The 20,388-nt window shown below is 48.3% G+C and overlaps 1 protein-coding gene across 7 annotated transcripts in view; it reads left to right on the top strand.

The window, feature by feature from the left end:
• CFAP57 (cilia and flagella associated protein 57) overlaps positions 1–20,388 on the top strand; it is a 152,295-nt gene that overhangs the window by 42,700 nt on the left and 89,207 nt on the right. For all 7 annotated transcript variants that reach the window (XM_084635974.1, XM_084635972.1, XM_084635970.1 and 4 more), the window contains 2 exons: positions 9,958–10,123; positions 10,574–10,687. In XM_084635974.1, coding sequence (XP_084492100.1) covers positions 9,958–10,123; positions 10,574–10,687 — 280 coding nt within the window. The remainder of the gene's footprint in view (positions 1–9,957; positions 10,124–10,573; positions 10,688–20,388) is intronic.

The following is a 20,388-nucleotide window of genomic DNA, read 5'->3' as shown; positions in this document are numbered from 1 at the left end:
GGGGTTACGTCTTTATGGCACTGGATATAGAGCCCTGCCAACCCGCCACCTGCTCAGTTCCTTCTTACTGCCTGTGACAGTTAGCTGGAACACTCATTTCTCTTGCTTCAGCAATCTCTCTAGCAGTTGAATTTTCATTCTTGTATATAGTTAGTTAGTTTACATAGTAGTTAGTAGTAGTTAGTAGTTTTTACATATAAGTTTCATGTAGGGGATTCCCCCCTTCTTCCCAGTACTGTTGCATGCCTCGGTCTCCAGGTTTTAAACCCTGGCAGCTTGTGGCAAGCTTATGCCCAAGAGCAACCTCCATTCTTCTTGTTTAAAGTATTTAGGGGAAGCTCATCAAAAAGAATGCTGCAAAATTTGCAGGAGTTTCCATCGGAGGACACAGAAGGAGAGAGATCAGAGCTTCAAGTTAATCCTCATAAAGGGAACTCTCTGTCCGCAATCAGACCCTGGTTCAGCAGAGCAACCCCAAGCATCTCATGATCGGTGCGGAGCACATTCGCACTGCTGGCACACGAATCGGCTCAGAGGAAGGACTTGAGTAGAGACCCTCAGCACCGACAGGACCGGGGCTGGCACCACTCACATTTACCGGTGACTCATAAGAAAAAGAGACCCAAAATGGGTCGCTCCCCTATGCCCAGACCGGCGCAAATGGAGCCCGCAGCCATGAGACCTGTATCAGGCCACGCAACTTCAGCTTCAAGGTTCACATTGACTCCTGGCCTTACACGTGACCAGTCAAGTCTGGGCCCCCATCTTTCACCAGTCAGTGAGGGCTGTGATCTACGGATGCCATCCTCATCTGAGGCATTTGAGGCAGAGAGAGATCTTATCACCCTCACGGCACTGCCTCCTCCCCTCCCCCCCGAGACGGGACAGGACGCTCACGTCGGTCTCAGCGGCACCAGTGAGACCCCCTGTGCCATCCAGGGGCAAATCAACAATGATTCTGCAATGGTCGCCATCCCCTCGACCCTGGTCTCCGGTGTCATCAACAAGTGCACATGCGGGGTAGGTGCACCGGTCCTCTAGCCCTAGATGCCGCTCTTCAGCACCAAGAGGCACCACTCCTCCCTGGTCTTCCTATATGGAGTTCGGAGTCGGAAGTGGAGTCCTTCCGATCTAGAGCCAGGAAGAGCAGGAGCTCCATATCAGACAGCTGGAGACACCACCTTCAGCCGGCACAGTGGCTGAGTCAGTAGCAATCCCCTGCTCAGTGGCCTTCTTGGACCCCCTGGGCTTTCCGCCAGAGCCAACAGTGCTTGTAGTAAATGAAGGGGGGTGGGGGTAGCTCCCTTTTATGGACACCCAGCCAGCCATAAAATCCCTCTTAGTAGCTGTTCTCTAATTGCTCTACCTGTAAAGGGTTAAAAAATCTCACTGCTATGCATAGGTAAAAGGAAGTGAGTGGGCACCAGGCCAAAAGAGCCAATGGGAAGGCCAGAACTTTTTAAAATTGAAACAAGACTCCCCTTTTGTCTGTCTGTTGTTGTTCTCAGGGAGAGGCAGACAGGGAGCAGTTATGCTGTGAGAAGCTTGGGCCAGGTATGAAAAATCATCAGTATCATACCTAGAAACTACTCATCTAAAACCCCAGATATGTAAGTGGATCAGGAAATGTCTAGAAAGATGTGATTAGGTTTATCCCTTTTATTTCTTTATGGTGTAATACAGCATGGCCAGAGGGCAGCAGGAGAGTGTTAGAAAGGAGCCTTATTCCCTGTATAGGGAAGAAAGTTTGCTATAGATTAATTAAAGTACCTGAAGCCAATTAGAGCACCTGAAGCCAGTCACCTGATAAAAGCCTGCTGCTTCAATCAGACAAGAGGAGGAGTTGAAGCAGAGTGGTTTGGTGTTGAAGCAGAGAGCAGTTTGGAGGAGTTGAAGTAGAGTGGATTGATGCTGGAGTAGAGAGCAGTTTGGAGGGAAGCAGAGGAGAGTTTGGAGAAGTGCTGCGGTGGGCTAAGAAGACCAAGACCCTAGGTAAGGGACACCTGGTTTGTGCAGAGGGAGGGCAGGAAGCCCCACAAGCTGAAGGGCAGGAGAGCGAAGTAGCCCAGGGGAAGGAACCGCTAGTTCAAGTGGTTTACCACTATCCCTAGGGCCCCTAAGCCTAAGTTCCCAGATGTATTTTCTTCTTTTTTTTATTAATAAAATTTAAGAATTGGATTTTTGTGCCTTAAGAGGTTTGTGCACATTTTTAATTAGCTGGTGGCAGCAGCTGATTTTCTTTTTTTTTCTTTTCTTTCTCAGCTCTTCCCCAGAGGGTGGGGGTGAAAGGGCTTGCGAGTACCCCACAGGAAGGAATTCCCAAGTGCGCCTTCCTGGGTTTTCAAAGGGGTTTTGCACTTGGGTGGTGGCAGCATCTACCAATCCAAGGTCAGAGAAAAGCTGTAAACTTGGGAGTTTAATACAAGCCTGGAGTGACAAATATTAATTTTTAGAGTCCTTGCGGGTGCCTGCCTTCTGCACTCGAAGTGCCAGAGTGGGGAAGCAGCCTTGACAGTCCTACTGGGGGTTGGCTTCCATGGCGTCAGCCACCTTTGCTCCTCCACTATCCCAATGGGACCAGGGTCTTACCGCACCAGCGCCGACACACCTGGCATCGCCGCATTTGCACTGACACCACCAACTCCAATACTAGCATCCACATCAACTACGCCAGCACCGACATAGTCAGCATCGACTGCGCCAACTCCAGCACCTGGGGCTGCATTGGAACACAGAGCACCCAAGATCGCCTCAGCGCTGAGGCCAGGGAACAGGACCCACTTGTAGCTAGGGCCTCGTCCTCGTCTGATGAGGCGGTGGCCAGAATGTTGACGTCCTGTGCCCTGGAGAACAGCAGAGTGCTCCAACAACTTCTCAGGAAGGTAGCACAGAACTTGGCAATCCAGACTGAGGAGGTGGTGGAGACATCGTACTCTATGGTTGACATGGTCACCCCTTTGGGCCCCTCCTGCGTTGCTCTGCCACTTATTAAAACAATTAGTGACACCACTATAACTCTCTGGCAGACCCCTGCCTTTTTGCCACCAACAGCAAAGAGAAATAAGTGGAAATACTTTGTTCCCTCTAGAGGCTACGAGATCTCTATACTCTCCCCCTGCCAGACTCCCTAGTGGTGGCTGCAGTGAAGGAGAGGGAGCTCCAAAGCTTCCACAGCCTGTCCTCAAAAAATTGGGAAGCAAAAAAATTGGACCTCTTTGGGAGGAAAATTTATTTGACTGGGGTGGCTCTAGCTCTATATATCTAACCACCAGGCCATCCTCAGCAGGTACAACTACAACACCTGTAGAGCTATGGCCAAGTTCGGAGAGCTGTTATCAGAGGACTCTAGGGTGGAGTTTTCCTCACTCATGGAGGAAGGGAAACTTGTTGCCTGTGCTTCGCTGCTGGCAACCTTTGATGTGGCTGACTCGCCATCCTGCACTATGGCCTCTGGGATAGCCATGAGAAGGAGCTCCTGGCTGCAGGTCTCTGGACTTCCTTACAACATCCAGCAGACAACACAAGATATCCCCTTTGAGGGTTCAGCCCTGTTTTCCAAGGAAACAGATTCCCAGCTTCATAGCCTGAAGGACTCAAGGGCCACTCTCAAGTCCCTTGGCCTCTGTACTTCAGCTAATCAAAGGAAACACTTTAAGCCACAGCCCCCGCCGCGTTTTTACCAGCTGCAAAATAGGCAAGGCTTCTCCTATAGATGGAATAGAAATAATAGAAAGGGGTGTCACCCTTCATCAGGCCAGGGCTCTGGTCAGACAAAGCAGTCCTCTGGCTGGAAGCAGAACTTTTGAAGATGCGCCGGGGGGGGGGCAATGCACCAGTCTGGACACTGGATCCATCCTGCCTTACCTTCTTGAGCCAAATGTCCCCTATCCTGCGTGGGCCCATATTACATCGGATTTCTGGGTTCTCTGCATTGTAGAAAGGGGTTACTTCCTTCAGTTCTCTGCCCTTCTGCCCTCCCATCCCCATTCTCATGAGCAACTCCTTGTGCAGGACGTGCACTCACTCCTAATGCTGGGGGCAGTGGAAGAGGTTCCTCAGGAGCTGAGGAGCCAGGGCTTCTATTCCCAGTATTTCCTAATACCGAAAGCCAAAGGCGGCCTCAGGCCCATCCTAGACCTGCAACATCTCAACAAGTTCATGAATCTATAAGTTCATGAAGAAACTGACATTCCACATGGTCTCTTTGGCCTCCATTATCCCTTCCTTGGATCCAGGGGACTGGTATGCCGCCCTCAAGTTGAAGGATGTTTACTTTCATATTTCAATCGTACCATCCCACAGAAGGTACCTCAGGTTCGTGATGAACCGCGATCATTACCAGTTCACAGTCCTCCCATTCAGCCTGTCAGCAGCTCCTTGAGTGTTTACCAAGTGCATGGCATTTGTGGTTGTGTTCCTATGCAAGCGTCGTGTGCAAGTGTTTATGGACCTCGATGAGCCTGCTAATCAAGGGCCTCTCCAGGGCTCAAGCGGAGGCACAACTGAGCTTCATAAGGGCTACTTTTGATGACCTGGGCCTTCTTCTGAAAGTACAAAAGTCAACCTTATTCCCCATGCAGCGGATAGAGTTTAAAGGGGCGATATTGGACTCTACACAGACCAGGGCGTACCTCCCAGAATCACAATTCTGGTCTCTGGGCAACATCATTCAAAGCCTCAGGCAGTTCCCTACCACCACTGCAAGGAATTGCGTAAAGCTTCTGGGACACATGGCCACTTGTACCTATGTAGTACAGCACGCCAGGTTCAGACTCTGACCTCTTCAGGTGTGACTGGCCTTGGTGTATCAACCGGTTTGGGACAGTCTAGACAAGATCCTCACTCTACCTCATCCTGACCTCAACTCCCTCCTGTGATGGCTCAACCCACAGGCGGTGTGTGCAGGGGTTCCCTTCGCCAGACCACAGCCAGCCCTCTCACTAGTGACGGACACATCAGCGTTGGGGAGGGGTGCACACTTGGGAGACCTCAGGACACAGGGCCTCTGGTCTCAGGTGGAGCTCTCCCTTCACATCAATGTCAGGGATCTGAGAGCAGTCCATCTAGCATGCCAAACATTCCAAGTTCATCTAAAAGGAAAGTGTATATTGGTCATGATGGACAATACAACTGCTATGTTTTATATAAACAGACAAGGGCATTCACACTGCTCTCTCATGTGCCAGGAAGCCGACAGACTGTGGGACTTCTGCATAGCTCACTTGATACACCTGAAGGGATCGTACCTCCCTGGAGTACAGAACAAGTTGGTTGATTATCTCAGCAGATCCTTTCATGGCCACAAGCTGTCCTTATGCCTGGATGTCTCAAACACTATCTTCCAACAGTTGGGGTTTCCCCAGATAGACTTGTTCTCCACGCAACGCAACAGGAAGTGCCAGCAGTTTTTCTCCTTGCTGAATCAGAGCCCAGGCTCCATCAGCGACACGTTCCTCCTTCCCTGGAAGGGACACCTCTTGTACTCGTTTCCTCCCAAAGCTCTTGTTCACAAAGTGCTCCTCAAGGTTTGGAAGGATGAGGCCTCGATGATATAGATAGCGCCAGCCTGGCCCCATCAGCACTGGTACACCTCTCTTCTGGAAATGTCCGTGGAAGCCCCAATCATCTTATTGTTCTTCCTAAACTTGATAACTCAGGATCACAGCCATCTCCAGCACCCAAACCTCGAATTGCTGCACCTCATGGTATGGAAGCTCTGTGGCTGAATCTGATGGAGCTCGCCTGTTTGGACCCAGTCAGACAAGTCCTCCTTGGTAGTAGGAAACCTTCCACTAGGGCTACCTACCTGGTCAAATGGAAGAGATTCTCAATTTGGTCTTCTCAATACCTTCCGTCTCCAACTCTAGAATCCATACCTGTCATATTGAATTACCTTCTCCACCTCAAACAGCAAGGGCTTACCCTGTCATCAGTAAAGGTCCACCTGGCCACTATCTTGGCCTTCCATCCAGGCATGCAGGGACAGTGAGTCATTGCCAACCTGATGGTCAGTCATTTGCTAAAGGGTCTCGACAGACTCTACCCTCACATACAACAGCCGGTTCCAGCCTGGAACCATAACCCGGTCCTTTCCAGCCTGATGGAGCCGCCCTTTGAACCGCTGGCGACATGTTCCTTGCTGTTTCACAAGGTAGCATTCCTGGTAGCAATAACCTCGACCAGGGGAGTGTCGGAGCTCAATGCACTAACTTCTGAGCCTCCATAATGTGTTCTTTTGGAACAAGGTTCAGCTCAGACCTCATCCGGCTTTCCTCCCTAAGGTTGTCTCCCAGTTCCACATTAACCAGGACATCTTTCTCCCAGTTTTCCATCCTAAGCCACACTCAAGCACCAGAGAGCAAAAACTTCACTCGTTGGATGTTCGCCAGGCGTTAGCCTTCTACATCGATGAACAAAACCGTTCTGGAAATCCATTCAGCTGTTTGTTGCAATAACAGACAGAATGAAGGGGCTTCCAGTCTCTTCCCAAAGGATCTCATTGGATCACGTCCTGCATCCAGGCATGCTACGACCTGGCGAAGGTATCTGCCACTTCGCTTACAGTGCACTCCATGAGGGTGCAGGTATCATCAGCGGCGTTCCTGGCCCATATGTCGATGCAGGAAATCTGCAGAGCTGCGACGTGGTCATCAGTACATACCTTTACCTCGCATTACGCTATTGCCGAGCAGGCCAGAGATGATGCAGCCTTTGGTAGAACAGTGCTACAGTCAGGGAACCTTTGAGCTCCAACCTCGCCTCCAAAACTTGGGCTTGGTAATCACCTAATTGGAATTTACATGAACAAGCACTCAAAGAAGAAAAATCAGTTACTTACCTTCTCATAACTACTGTTCTTCGAGATGTGTTGTGTTCATGTCCATTCCAATACCCACCCTCCTATGCCTCTGTCGGAGCAGCCAGCAAGAGGGAACTGAAGGGGTAGTGGGTCGGCAGGGCGCCATAAAGGCACGACCCCAAGGCGCACCTGAGCTGACCTGATGAATACTGTTAAGGGAAAAACTTTCTGACTGCTGTGCACGCAGCACACACCCACCTAATTGAAATGGACATTAGCAAAACATCTCGAAAAACAAGTTAGAAGGTAAGTAACCGTTTTTTGTCTGGGCAAAGAGACTGAGAAAAGTAGGTAGGGGAAGTGAGGACACTGAGACTGGATGGGAAGCCTGGGAGCCAGAGGGGACAGGGAATGTTGTGGGGGTAGAGGGAGAGGCTGGAGCTGGGTGGGGAGAGAGACAGATGGTGGTGGTGGGGAGGGAACTGGGGTTGACTGGGCAAGGAAACTGGGGAACAAGGAACCAGATGGGATAGGGTGGAGGACTGGGACGGGCTACCAAGAAGAGGACTTGAACTGGGATCTGAAGCCTTAGGAGTGGAGACTGGGACTGGCTAGATGAGGAGGGTGGGATGATATGAGGAGCCAACAGTGGGATAGAGACAGGACTGGGACAGACACAGAAGAAGTCAAACTTGGGGATAATGGGCAGAAGTTAACAGAATGTTAGGAACCATTAGGAAAGAAATAGATAATGAAACAGAAAATATAATGCCTCTGTCAAGGTTCCTTCCCCACTCTGAACTCTAAAGTACAGATGTCGGGACCCACATGAAAGACCCCCTAAGCTTATTCTTACCAGCTTAGGTTAAAAACTTCCCCAAGGTACAAACTTTGCCTTGTCCTTGAACAGTATGCTGCCACCACCAAGCATTTTAAGCAAAGAACAGGGAAAGAGACCACTTGGAGACATCTTCCCCCCCCCAAAATATCCTGCCAAGCCCTACACACCCCCTTTCTGGGGAGGCTTGAGAATAATATCCTAACCAATTGGGTACAAAATCATCAAAGATCCAAACCCCTGGATCTTGGAACAATGGAAAAATCAGTCAGCTTTTTAAAAGAAGGATTTTATTAAAACAAAGAAAGGTAAAAATCATCTCTGTAAAATCAGGATGGAAAATACTTTACAGGGTATTCAGATGCAAAACACAGAGGATCCCCCTCTGGGCAAAACCCTTCAAGTTACAGAAAACAGGAATAAACCACACTCTTAACACAGGTAAAATTCACGTAAAACAAAAGATAAACTAATCCGCCTTGCCTGGTTTACCTATACTGGTTGCAATGTTGGAGACTTGGATTAGGATGGGTTGGAGAAAATGGATTTCTGTCTGGCCTCTCTCAGTCCCAAGAGAGAACAACCACGTAGACAAAGAGCACAAACAAAAGCCTCCCACCCCCAAGATTTGAAAGTATCTTGTCCCCTTATTGGTCCTTTGGGTCAGGTGCCAGCCCCGTTAGCTGAGCTTCTTAACCCTTTACAGGTAACATGATGTTGCCTCTGGCCAGGAGGGATTTTATAGCACTGTATACAGAAAGGTGGTTATCCTTCCCTTTATATTTATGACAGCTTCTATATAAATCCCTGGTACATCCACAACTTGAATACTGTGTGTAGTTCTAGTTGCCCCATCTCAAAAAAGATAAATTAGAATTGAAAAAGGTACAGGGAAGGACAACAAAAATTATTAGGAGTATGGAACAGCTTCCATATGAGGAGAGATTAAAAAGACTGGGACTGTTCATTTTAGAAAAAAGATGACTAAAGGGGGATATGATAGAAGTCTATAAAAACTTGACTGGTGTGGAGAAAGTGAATAGGGAAGTGTTATTTGCCCCTTCACATAACACAAAACTAGGGGTCACTTGATAAAATTAACAGGTAGCAGGTTTAAAACAAGCATAAGGAAACACTTCTTCACACAACACACAGTCAATTTGTGGATCTCATTGCCAGGGAACGTTGTGAAGGCCAAAATTATAACAGGGTTCAAAAAAGAATTGGATAAGTTCAAGGAGGACAAGTCCGTCAATGGGCATCAGCTGCAACGGTCAGGGATGCAGCCCCATGCTTTGAGTGTCCCTAAACTTCTGACAGCCAGATGCTGGGACCGGATAGCAGGGGATGGATCACTTGATAAATTGCCTTGTTCTGTTCACTTTTTCTGAAGTATCTGGGGCTGGCAATTGTCAGTAGATGAGATACTGGGCTAGATGGACCATTAATCTGATCCAGTATGCCATTCTTGTGTACTTAATTAGTGAATACTTTTCACCATAATCTCTCTGTGTCTCAGTTCCCCATCTGTAAAATGAGGATAATAATACCCACTCATCTAATGTAGGGGCTTGTGAACATAGATTAATGTTTATGAAGCACTCAGATACTATAATAATGAGCATCATAGAAAAATTAGTGAGGAAATCAGTAATTCTGTCTTCAGACCAAAGTTTGAGTACTGTGCAGTAAAATAAGGAATGGGGCACATATTGATCAAGGAGAAAACAAATATTGAATAACTGCTCATTAAGTGAGTGCCATCCATTCTGTGCACTGAATGAGGCAGGTTTCCTGTGGAAAAAATAGTATGTGATAATGTAATTAAAGACTGTACCATAATGTGTACGCACAAGAGGGCGAAATTAAGGTTGGACAGGCAATCTCAATTCTGGCTTTTCATTGCTTGATTTGCAACCTTAAAATGTTCTTTTAACTTATTTTTTTCAAGTAATTTAATGAAACTTTTCAGAGGCAGAAAAGTAAATTTTTGTGAGATCCCTTGTTTAAAAAATATTAGCAGAACACCAATGACTGCATGAGCACCAGAAGGGGTCATCCCTATTATAAATTACTTATAAATGTACTAGTCTGACCAGCTCTGCCTCACCTTTCCCCATAGACAAGAGGGTCTCAGGTGCCCAAATTCTTGTTCACTGACTGTATCACCTGTGTGACACTGACATGGCTGATTGTTTCGCAGCACCCTGAATCTCTACAAGGGGTCTTGCAGCAATTTTCAGTGCAGGGCTAGACATCTGTCTGGCTATTTGTAAGTGTGTGACTTGAGCATTGTTACTGACTGTGGTGATTCTTGCAGCACTTTGGACTTGTATAAGGAGTACCAGGAAGAAGCATATGCAGTTTCTCTTCATCCCACTGGCCTTTACGTTTTGGCTGGATTTTCTGACAAACTACGGCTTATGAACCTGCTAATTGATGACATCCGTACTTTTAAGGACTTCACTGTGAGAGGGTGCAGAGAGGTGAGGAGCAATGCAGAAGCTGGGATCAGGGGAGCTTGGGAAGTGGAGTGACTGACATGGTGAGGAACAATGTGGGAGTTGAGTTGGGAGAGGAGAACAATAGTATGAATGCTGAGATATGAGAATCTGAGGAGGGAATCCTGAGTGAAAAAGGGCATAATGGGGGCTTGGGACCTGGGAGTCACCAGAGAGGTGAGAAGCAGTGTGGAAGTGGAATTTGCAGGAGAAAGGGGCATCAGACCCATGGGGTAGCTAAGAAGAGGGTCCTAGGAGATGAGGGAGCATCATGAAAAATGATGTCCATACATGGAGGTTTCTTCTTGCATGACCTTCAAACACTGGTGACTGTATTGCAACTTCAGTCAGAGACTGGGTGTTGTGGGTTTCTTCCTGCATTTCCATCATACATTCTGTAATAGTTGTGTGTGCTTTCTCACTCTCTCTCTCCAGTGCACCTTCAGTAATGGGGGTCATCTTTTCGCTGCAGTTAATGGAAATGTGATTCATATTTACTCCACCACCAGCTTTGAGAATGTTAATAATCTGAAAGGACACAATGGAAAGGTCAGTGTGCAATGCCTACCACAGTAGTGGCTAAAGGAGAACTGGTAGATATAATTTATTATAAGTTTCAAAAAGCCTGTATCCAAGTCTGTCACAGGGACTATTAAGGAAACTTAGTATTCATGGGGGAGAGGTAAAGAACTGTAATGGATCAGAGATTGGCTAACAGTCAGGAAGCAGAGATACAGAGAAATAAATGGTAAATTTTCATCATGGCAGAAAGCTGGCAGCAGGTGCCACAAGGTTCTGTTCTACAGCCAGTGCTTAATATTTATTAATGACCTGGAAAATATAGATATTTTTACAAAAATTTAATTAAAAGATTGGTTCTTCTTGTCCATGCCATGTTAGGTGTGTGTGCGCCATGTGCACCACTGCCAGAGTTTTTTCCCTCAGTGGTATCCGTCAGGCTGCCTCTAGCACCTCTGGTGCTGCGTGCTTACGGGCCGGTATAAGGGGCGCCACCAGCCCCTCACCCTCTCAGTTCCTTTTTACTGTCTGTGACAGTTGCTGGAACAACCCCTCTTACTTCAAAGCTTCTTCCCAGTGGTTTTTGGATTCTGATTCATAGTTTATTAGTTTTAAGTATAGTTTTAGTGTATATAGATATTGTAGTTAGCGTTAGTGTGACTAGGTAGTCCCTATCCTTGGGGGACTTTTTTCACCCCAGCAGCTGGGCATGCCCCAGTCCCCAGGCCTCAAACATTGTGCCTTCTGCGGAAAACCTATGCCGGTGAGCAACCTGCACTCCAGCCACTTGAAGTGCTTGTGAGAAACTCACGTGAGGGACATGTGCCACACTTGTCGGGACTTTAGATCCCGCACAAAAAAGGGTTAGAGAAATAAGACTGAAAGCTATGCTAATGGAAGCCACTCTAAGACCAGCCTCAGAGCCAAGCCACTCCAATTCTGCAACAAGCACTTTGGCCTTGGTGTGAAGCACTTCTTCAGTACCACACTCTTCCTGGCACTGTTTACCATCTCCAGTGCTGAAGAAGAAGCACAAAAAGCAGTGCACCAACAGAGGGCACTCACCAGTGCAGAAGAAGGACGAGCATGGGGAAGGCAGCGGAGTGCAGCTCACATTGTGGCATCGTCAAATCTGCCCAGAACACTGTCTGGTGCCGGACCCGCCACCAACACCCAGAAGCCACCGTGGCACCAGCAGTCTGACAGTTCCATTGACCACAGAGGCCTTTGCAGTGGCCAGGATCTTACTTTCTCTCCCAACTCCAATGGGACAGCTGCTGGCTCTGATGTCTATGAGCAGGAAGTAGCATGGAGTTTCAAGCTCCTTTCCAGCACCAGGCCTCCCAGGACGTTCTAGGGGCAAGCTGACCCTGATACCATTGTCGTTATCATCTCCAGTCGGCTGATGGTCCCCAGACCCCCAGCACTGAATGGAGACAGAGAGGGGTACCACTCCACCGTGGTGACTGAAGGAGAACTCTTCTTCTGAGGCTAAGGGAACCCTATGTTGAGCCTCAGGGCCATCACCAGTACCCACAGAAACATAGAATATCAGGGTTGGAAGGGACCTCAGGAGGTCATCTAGTCCAACCCCCTGCTCAAAGCAGGACCAATCCCCAGTTAAATCATCCCAGCCAGGGCTTTGTCAAGCCTGACCTTAAAAACTTCTAAGGAAGGAGATTCTACCACCTCCCTAGGTAATGCATTCCAGTGTTTCACCACCCTCCTAGTGAAAAAGTTTCCCCTAATATCCAACCTAAACCTCCCCCACTGCAACTTGAGACCATTACTCCTTGTCCTGTCCTCTTCTACCACTGAGAATAGTCTAGAACCATCCTCTCTGGAACCACCTCTCGGGAAGTTGAAAGCAGCTATCAAATCCCCCCTCATTCTTCTCTTCTGCAGACTAAACAATCCCAGTTCCTTCAGCCTCTCCTCATAAGTCATGTGTTCCAGACCGCTAATCATTTTTGTTGCCCTTCGCTGGACTCTCTCCAATTTATCCACATCCTTCTTGTAGTGTGGGGCCCAAAACTGGACACAGATAAGGCCTCACCAATGTCGAATAGAGGGGGACAATCACGTCCCTCGATCTGCTCGCTATGCCCCTACTTATGCATCCCAAAATGCCATTGGCCTTCTTGGCAACAAGGGCACACTGCTGACTCATATCCAGCTTCTCATCCACTGTCACTCCTAGGTCCTTTTCCGCAGAACTGCTGCCTAGCCATTCGGTCCCTAGTCTGTAGCTGTGCATTGGGTTCTTCCGTCCTAAGTGCAGGACCCTGCACTTATCCTTATTGAACCTCATCAGATTTCTTCTGGCCCAATCCTCCAATTTGTCTAGGGCCCTCTGTATCCTATCCCTGCCCTCCAGCGTATCTACTACTCCTCCCAGTTTCGTATCATCCGCAAATTTGCTGAGAGTGCAATCCACACCATCCTCCAGATCATTTATGAAGATATTGAACAAAACCGGCCCCAGGACCGACCCCTGGGGTACTCCACTTGACACCAGCTGCCAACTAGACATGGAGCCATTGATCACTACCCATTGAGCCCGACAATCTAGCCAACTTTCTACCCACCTTATAGTGCATTCATCCAGCCCATACTTCCTTAACTTGCTGACAAGAATACTGTGGGAGACCGTGTCAAAAGCTTTGCTAAAGTCAAGAAACAATACATCCATTGCTTTCCCTTCATCCACGGAACCAGTAATCTCATCATAGAAGGCGGTTAGATTAGTCAGGCATGACCTTCCCTTGGTGAATCCATGCTGACTGTTCCTGATCACTTTCCTCTCATGTAAGTGCTTCAGGATTGATTCTTTGAGGACCTGCTCCATGATTTTTCCAGGGACTGAGGTGAGGCTGACTGGCCTGTAGTTCCCAGGATCCTCCTGTAGATCCCAGTCTATGTGCTGCCAGATCTCGGTGCGGGTCCCGCCCCCAGCACTTAGCCAATGGGTCAGTAGCCTATGCAGTGGCCATACTGGAACCCTGGGAGGTTTCCCCTGGTACCGAGTCCTCCCTGCTATGAATCATACCTGTTGGTTTCTGAGAGTGGGCTACCGCCCCTTCCTTGTTGGCACCGGACCCCGACTCTGGTTCCAACGTTCAAGATGTGGCTACCATGGATGTCATTGAGGAAGAGGAAAGAGTCCTTCCTCTGGTGCAAGCATCCTCCTGCTCCTGAGATGAGGCTGTCTTGAGGCCAAGTAACTCATTTCCGCAGGATGACTTCAGGGCCCATCAGGACCTTCTGAAGCAGATAGCAGCTACCCTGGGGCTGGAGACTGAGGATTTTTAGGAATCATCCCACAGTCTTATTGACATTCTGGCTGCAGCAGCTCTCTCCAAAGTGGCCTTACCCATTAACAAGGCTGTAATGGGTCTAGTTAAAGACCTGTGGTAAACCCAGTCTTTTCTACCCCACACCTCAAAGAAGGCAGAAAAGAAATATTATATGCCAGCAAGTGGGTACAAGTACCTATACTCCCACCCCCCACCAGGGTCCCTTGGTGTGTTGACAGCCAATGAGAGGGACAGGAAGAGCCAGACGAGCGCTGCCCCGAAACAAAAGGATATGAAAAAACTGGACCTGTTTGGGGGAAAAGCTTATTCAATGGGTAGCCTGCAGCTGTATATCTAACTAGCAAGCCTTAGTGGGGAGATACAACTACAATCTGTGAGACTCCTTAGCCAAGTTTAAAGACTCTCTGCCTCAGGACTCAAAGCAGGAGTTCTCTGCCATCTTGGAGGACGGTAAGAATGTGGCCAGGACATCTCTCAAGGTGGCTATAGATATAGCCAACACAGCAGCCAGGACAATGGCCTCTGCTGTCACCATGAAATGATGCTCTTGGCTCCAGTTCTTGGAACTTCCTCATGAGGTCTAAACAATCCATCCAGGACCTCCTTTTTGAAGGTTCCTCATTATTTTTGGAGCAGACAGACATAACACTCCATGGCCTGAAGAACTCAAGGGCCACCCTCAGGTCACTGTGCCTTTACGCTCCGTTGGTTTCCTGTAAGCACTTCAGGCCCCAACAGCTGCCACGTTTCTCGGCTCCACCTATGAGACAGGAGCCCTATAAAAGGAAAGGGAGAGGTTACAAGTGGCATCAACTGCTCCCCTCCACCTCAACCTCCCAGCTGGGGTTACATAGGTACTCCAGTGGGCCCAAGCAGCCCTTTTGAAGGTGCACCCAAGGGGCCTAGAGCAGTTCTCACTTCAGATCCTGCCTCCCCTTTATTTTTGGGCCATTTGTCCCACTTCAGCTCAGTGTGGTCCTGCATAATATCAGATCATTAGGTGTTCAGAACAGTGACAATCGTCTATACCTTTCAGTTTTCATCCACCCCTCCCTCCCACCCCAATCTCTGTCCCTCTGCATGGACCCTTATCATGAGCAACTCGTCGCCCAGGAGGTGCAGTTCCTCTTACAGAGGGGGGCGGTGGAGGAGGTTCCTCAAAATTTGAGGGGGAAGGGGGTTTACTCCCAATATTTCCTAATCCTAAAGGCCAAAAGGGGCCTTCGGCCCATTCTGGACCTGGGTCGCCGCAACAGATATTTCAAGAAATTGAGGTTCCTCGTAGTCTCCCTGGCTTTCATCATTCCCTTCCTGGATCCAGGGCACTCGTATTCTTCCTTCGACTTAAAGGATGCCTACTTTCACATTTCTATCATCTGTGGCCACAGAAGATTTCTCAGATTCATTGTAAACCAATGCCACTACCAATTCACTGCTCTCCCATTCAACCTGTCTGCAGTCGCCTGGGTTTTCACAAAGTTCATGGCAGTAGTAGCGGCCTTCCTCAGATGGCGAGGTGTTCAGGTCTACCCATTCCTTGACAACTGGCTGATCAAGGGGCAGTTAGAAGCTCACGTATGGAATAGCATTAGCATGGTCCAAGCCACCTTCCGGTTGCTGAGCCTGTTGATGAATGAGCAGAAGTCAACTCTTGTCCCAGTTCAGAGAATAGAATTTATTGGGGGCACTGCTCGAGTCGACCCAGGCCAGAGCCTTCCTTCCGGAGACCTGATTTCAGACTATGTCGGATCTAGTATCCAAAGTCATGATCCACCCAATTACGACAGCCCAAGTTTGCCTCAAGCTACTGGGGCACATGGCTGCATGCATTTATGTGGTTTGGCATGCAAGGCTGCATCTCAGGCCTCTCCAGATGTGGCTAGCATGAGTGTGTTCCATGAACAGACACCACTTGGATTCAGTGCTCACCATTCCACCCCTGGTCCACACTTCCCTGGACTGGTGGAAGGACCCAAGGTTGGTAATGATGGGGGTACCCTTTGTGGCTCCACAGCCATCATTGTCTCTAGTTTCGGACGATCAGACCTGGGTTGGGGAGCCCACCTCAATAGCTTATGGTCCAAGTGTTACCTGCACAATCTAGGGCACCACAACTTTACCCTACTGTGGGCTTGTGGTTAGATGTTTGGCTGCATGTGTGTGTTCTTCCTATGTGCTGTTCCAGCTCTGTGCAGATAATTGGCACAGCAGACCTCGAGCGAACTGCCCAATGACTACAAGATTCATTAGGGTACGAAGGCCAGGTTTATTGTCTATTAAGCATGGTTCTAGTATCCCGCCGACTCTATCGTACCACTAATACATGTATGCCCATAACAATGGACCAGCTCAGTGAAAGATGAGACTCTGTTCTTCCCTAGGCTAGATAAAGACACTCCCTCTGAGATACATCTTTATACCCTGATACAAACAAGTTACATACTGCTCCTCTAACATAGTTAGTTACTGCCCCCTGACATGGCTAGTAATCACCCATCACCTTCATAGAATCATAGAATATCAGGGTTGGAAGGGACCTCAGGAGGTCATCTAGTCCAACCCCCTGCTCAAAGCAGGACCAATCCCCAACTAAATCATTTGTCAAGCCTGGCCTTAAAAACCTCTAAGGAAGGAGATTCCACCACTTCCCTAGGTAACCCATTCAAGTGCTTCGCCACTCTTCTAGTATCCAACCTAAACCTCCCCCACTGCAACTTGAGACCATAACTCCTTGTTCTGTCATCTGGTACCACTGAGAATAGTCTAGATCCATCCTCTTTGGAACCCCCTTTCAGGTAGTTGAAAGTAGCTATCAAATCCCCCCTCATTCTTCTCTTCTGCAGACTAAATAATCCCAGTTCCCTCAGCCTCTCCTCATAAGTCATGTCCTCCAGCCCCCTAATAATTTTTGTTGCCCTCCGCTGGGCTCTTTCCAATTTTTCTACATCCTTCTTGTATTGTAGGGCCCAAAACCAGACAGTACTCCAGATGAGGCCTCACCAATGCCGAATAGAGGGGAATGATCACATCCCTCGATCTGCTGGCAATGCTCCTACTTATACAGCCCAAAATGCGGTTAGCCTTCTTGGTAACAAGGGCACACTGTTGACTCATATCTAGCTTCTCATCCACTGTAACCCTTAGGTCCTTTTCTGCAGAACTGCTGCCTAGCCACACAGTCCCTAGTCTGTAGCAGTGCATGGGATTCTTCCGTCCTAAGTGCAGGACTCTGCACTTGTCCTTGTTGAACCTCATCAGATTTCTTTTGGCCCAATCCTCCAATTTGTCTAGGTCACTCTGGACCCCATCCCTACCCTTCGCATATCTACCTCTCCCCCAAGTTTAGTGTCATCTGCGAATTTGCTGAGGATGCAATTCATCCCATCATCCAGACCATTAATAAAGATGTTGAACAAAACCAGCCCCAGGACCAACCCCTGGGGCACTCCGCTTGATGCCAGCTGCCAACTAAGCATCGAGCCATTGATCACTGCCTGTTGAGCCCGACAATCTAGCCAGCTTTCTGTCCACCTTATAGTCCATTCGTCCAAGCCATACTTCTTTAACTTGCTGGGAAGAATACCGTGGGAGACTGTATCAAAAGCTTTGCTAAAGTCAAGATATATCACATCCACCGTTTTCCCCATATCCACAGAGCCACTTATCTCATCATAGAAGGCAATCAGGTTTGTCAGGCATGACTTGCCCTTGGTGAATCCATGTTGACCATTCCTGATCACCTTCCTCTCCTCCAAGTGCTTCAAAATGGATTCCTTGAGGACCTGCTCCATGATTTTGCTGGGGACTGAAGTGAGGCTGACTGGTCTGTAGTTCCCCGGATTCTCTTTCTTCCCTTTTTTAAAATGAGCACTATATTTGCGTTTTTCCAATCGTCAGGGACCTCCCCTGGTCGCCACAAATTTTCAAAGATAATGGCCAATGGCTCTGCAATCACATCAGCCAACTCCCTCAGCACCCTTGGATGCATTAGATCTGGACCCATGGGCTTGTGCATGTCCAGCTTTTCTAAATAGTCTTTAACCTGTTCTTTCACCACTGAGGGCTGCTCACCTCCTCCCCATACTGTGTTGCCCAGTGCAGCAGTCTGAGCTTGTCTGTGAAGACTGAGGCAAAAAAAATCATTGAGTATTTCAGCTTTTTCCACATCATCTGTCACTAGGTTGCCTCCCCCATTCAGTAAGTAGTTATGTTGTAGTTATATTCCTGGAAAATGCTACTGTGAGTGAAACGATGTTAAACGAATCGAATTTCCCCGTAAGAAGTAATGTAAATATGGGGGGGTTAGGAAACAATTTAATATGGTATACAATGATGCAATGATGATTGATTGTGAAGCTTGTTTGGGGTGGATGGAAAAGGGTGGGATATTTCCCAGGGAATGCCTTACTGCTAAATGAACTAGCACTCAGCTGAGCCCTCAAGTATTAACATGTTGTTAATGCAGCCTCATGCTCTACAAGGCAGCACAAATTGTGGGAGGAGACAAGACACACCATGGCAGAGAGAGACAGAGACACACATGTTGTGTGTGTGTGTGTGTGTGTGTGAGAGAGAGAGAGATGCGTTTTTCCCCTTTAAGTGCACTGACCCCACTCTAAGTACACTGCATCCAATGAAGTGAACTGTAGCTCACGCAAGCTTATGCCCAAATAAATTGGTTAGTCTAAGGTGCCACAAGTCCTCCTTGTCTTTTTGCGAATACAGACTAACACGGCTGCTACTCTGAAACCTTTCCTTTTTGCCTTTTTAAGTAGATCAGGAAGTTGAGACAGCAGCTGCTACCAGCAAGCTTTGTGTCCCACCCTGCTCTGTGGAATGGGGTAAAGGAGCCAGGGGGGACGGGACATGACACCCTGACATCAGCATCCTGACCCCCGCACAGCAAGCAGGAGGCTCCCGAGAGCAGCTGCAAGGCAGAGGGCAGGAGCAGCAGAGGGCAGTGTGGGAGGGGACACCTGAACTGCCCAGCAATTGATAGCCTGCTAGGTGGCTGCTGCCCAGTTAACCTAGGGGAGTTGAGGGGGGGGGCTGCCAGCCCATCCTGGTTCCAAGCCCCCACCAGGGAGCTCCAACTGGCTGCTCTTTCTGCAAGCAGTGGACAAAGCAGTCGGCTGCCAAACAAGGTTCTAAGGGAGCACTGCACAACTTTAAAGAATCATGTTCTCTAATAAATTCATCAGCAACGTAACAATGTTAACCGGGACGACTTAAGTGAGGAGTTACTGCATAGCGAAACAAACTGAAGTATTTCAAATTAAAAACAGACAAAAGCAATCAATGGTCTCTTTTCAACCAAAACTGCTGGTAAGTGGCTTTGCCGGACAGAGTGTTTTCTTGCAAATTTCTCTTTGCACATCTTAAGATTTGTCTGTCTGTCTGGTCGCTGTTGGTGCTATTAGGGCAGAAATGCTTCTTAACAATCCAATATTATATGGTTTTGATGCCGTTTAGATGGAACATGACTCCCTGCTTCTTAATTCATTGCTTCTGCTCTCCTATTATGGCTGCTTCTTCTTACTGCAGGAAGACCTTGGCCTATAGAACTCTCCCTGCACATAAACATCAGAGAACTCAGTGTTGTCTGCTTAGCCTGCTAAGTGTTCCTTTCCCTGATCTCTGGCAAGGTGATGCAAGTCCTGACAGACAATACCGTGGGTATGTTCTATATCAACAAGCAGGGAAGAGCTTGATCCTCTACCCTGTGTCAGGAGGCCATCCGTCTATGGTATTTCTGCGTTAAGCACTCCATACACCTTGAGGCTTCACATCTTCCCAGAGCGGATCACCTCAGCAGGTCCTTTTCCTCTCACCACAAGTGGTCCCTTCACCAGAAATCATCAGGTTCATCTTCCAAACCTGGGGATCTCCCCAGGTGGACCTGTTCGTGACCAAGCAGAACAGAAAGTCCCATCAGTTTTTCTTACTGTGAGGGCACAGCCTGGGCTCTCTCTCCTATGCCTTCCTGCTCCCATGGACAGGGCTGCTGCTGTACGCTTTTCCCCTAGTCCCTCTGGTTCACAACGTCCTTCTGAAAATCAAGCAGGACAAGGCGAGAGTTATTCTCATAGCCCCAGCGTGGCCACATCAACACCAGTTTGGTAAGCTGCTGGATCTATCAATAGCAATTCCACTCCTGCTTCTGCTCTGTCTGGACCTGATCTCAGAAGACTATGGCGGTTACTTCACCCAAACCTTGCCTCCCTTCACATAACTGTGGATGTTAGATGGCTGAACCTGGAGGAGCAGGCCTGTTAGGAGCAAGTTCTCCAGATTTTGATAGGTAGTAGAAAGCCGTCCACTAGGGCTACCTACCTTGCCAAATGGAAACGCTTCTCAATTTGGGCATGACATAGAGGTCTCTCTCCGATCCGATCTTCTCTTCAGGTTGTCTTG

Source organism: Lepidochelys olivacea (assembly GCF_965140295.1).
Source record: "Lepidochelys olivacea isolate rLepOli2 genome assembly, chromosome: 8".
In the NCBI taxonomy this organism is placed as follows: domain Eukaryota; kingdom Metazoa; phylum Chordata; order Testudines; family Cheloniidae; genus Lepidochelys; species Lepidochelys olivacea.
The sequence above is the reverse complement of the archived record's forward strand: the minus strand, read 5'-3'. Positions and strand labels throughout refer to the sequence as shown.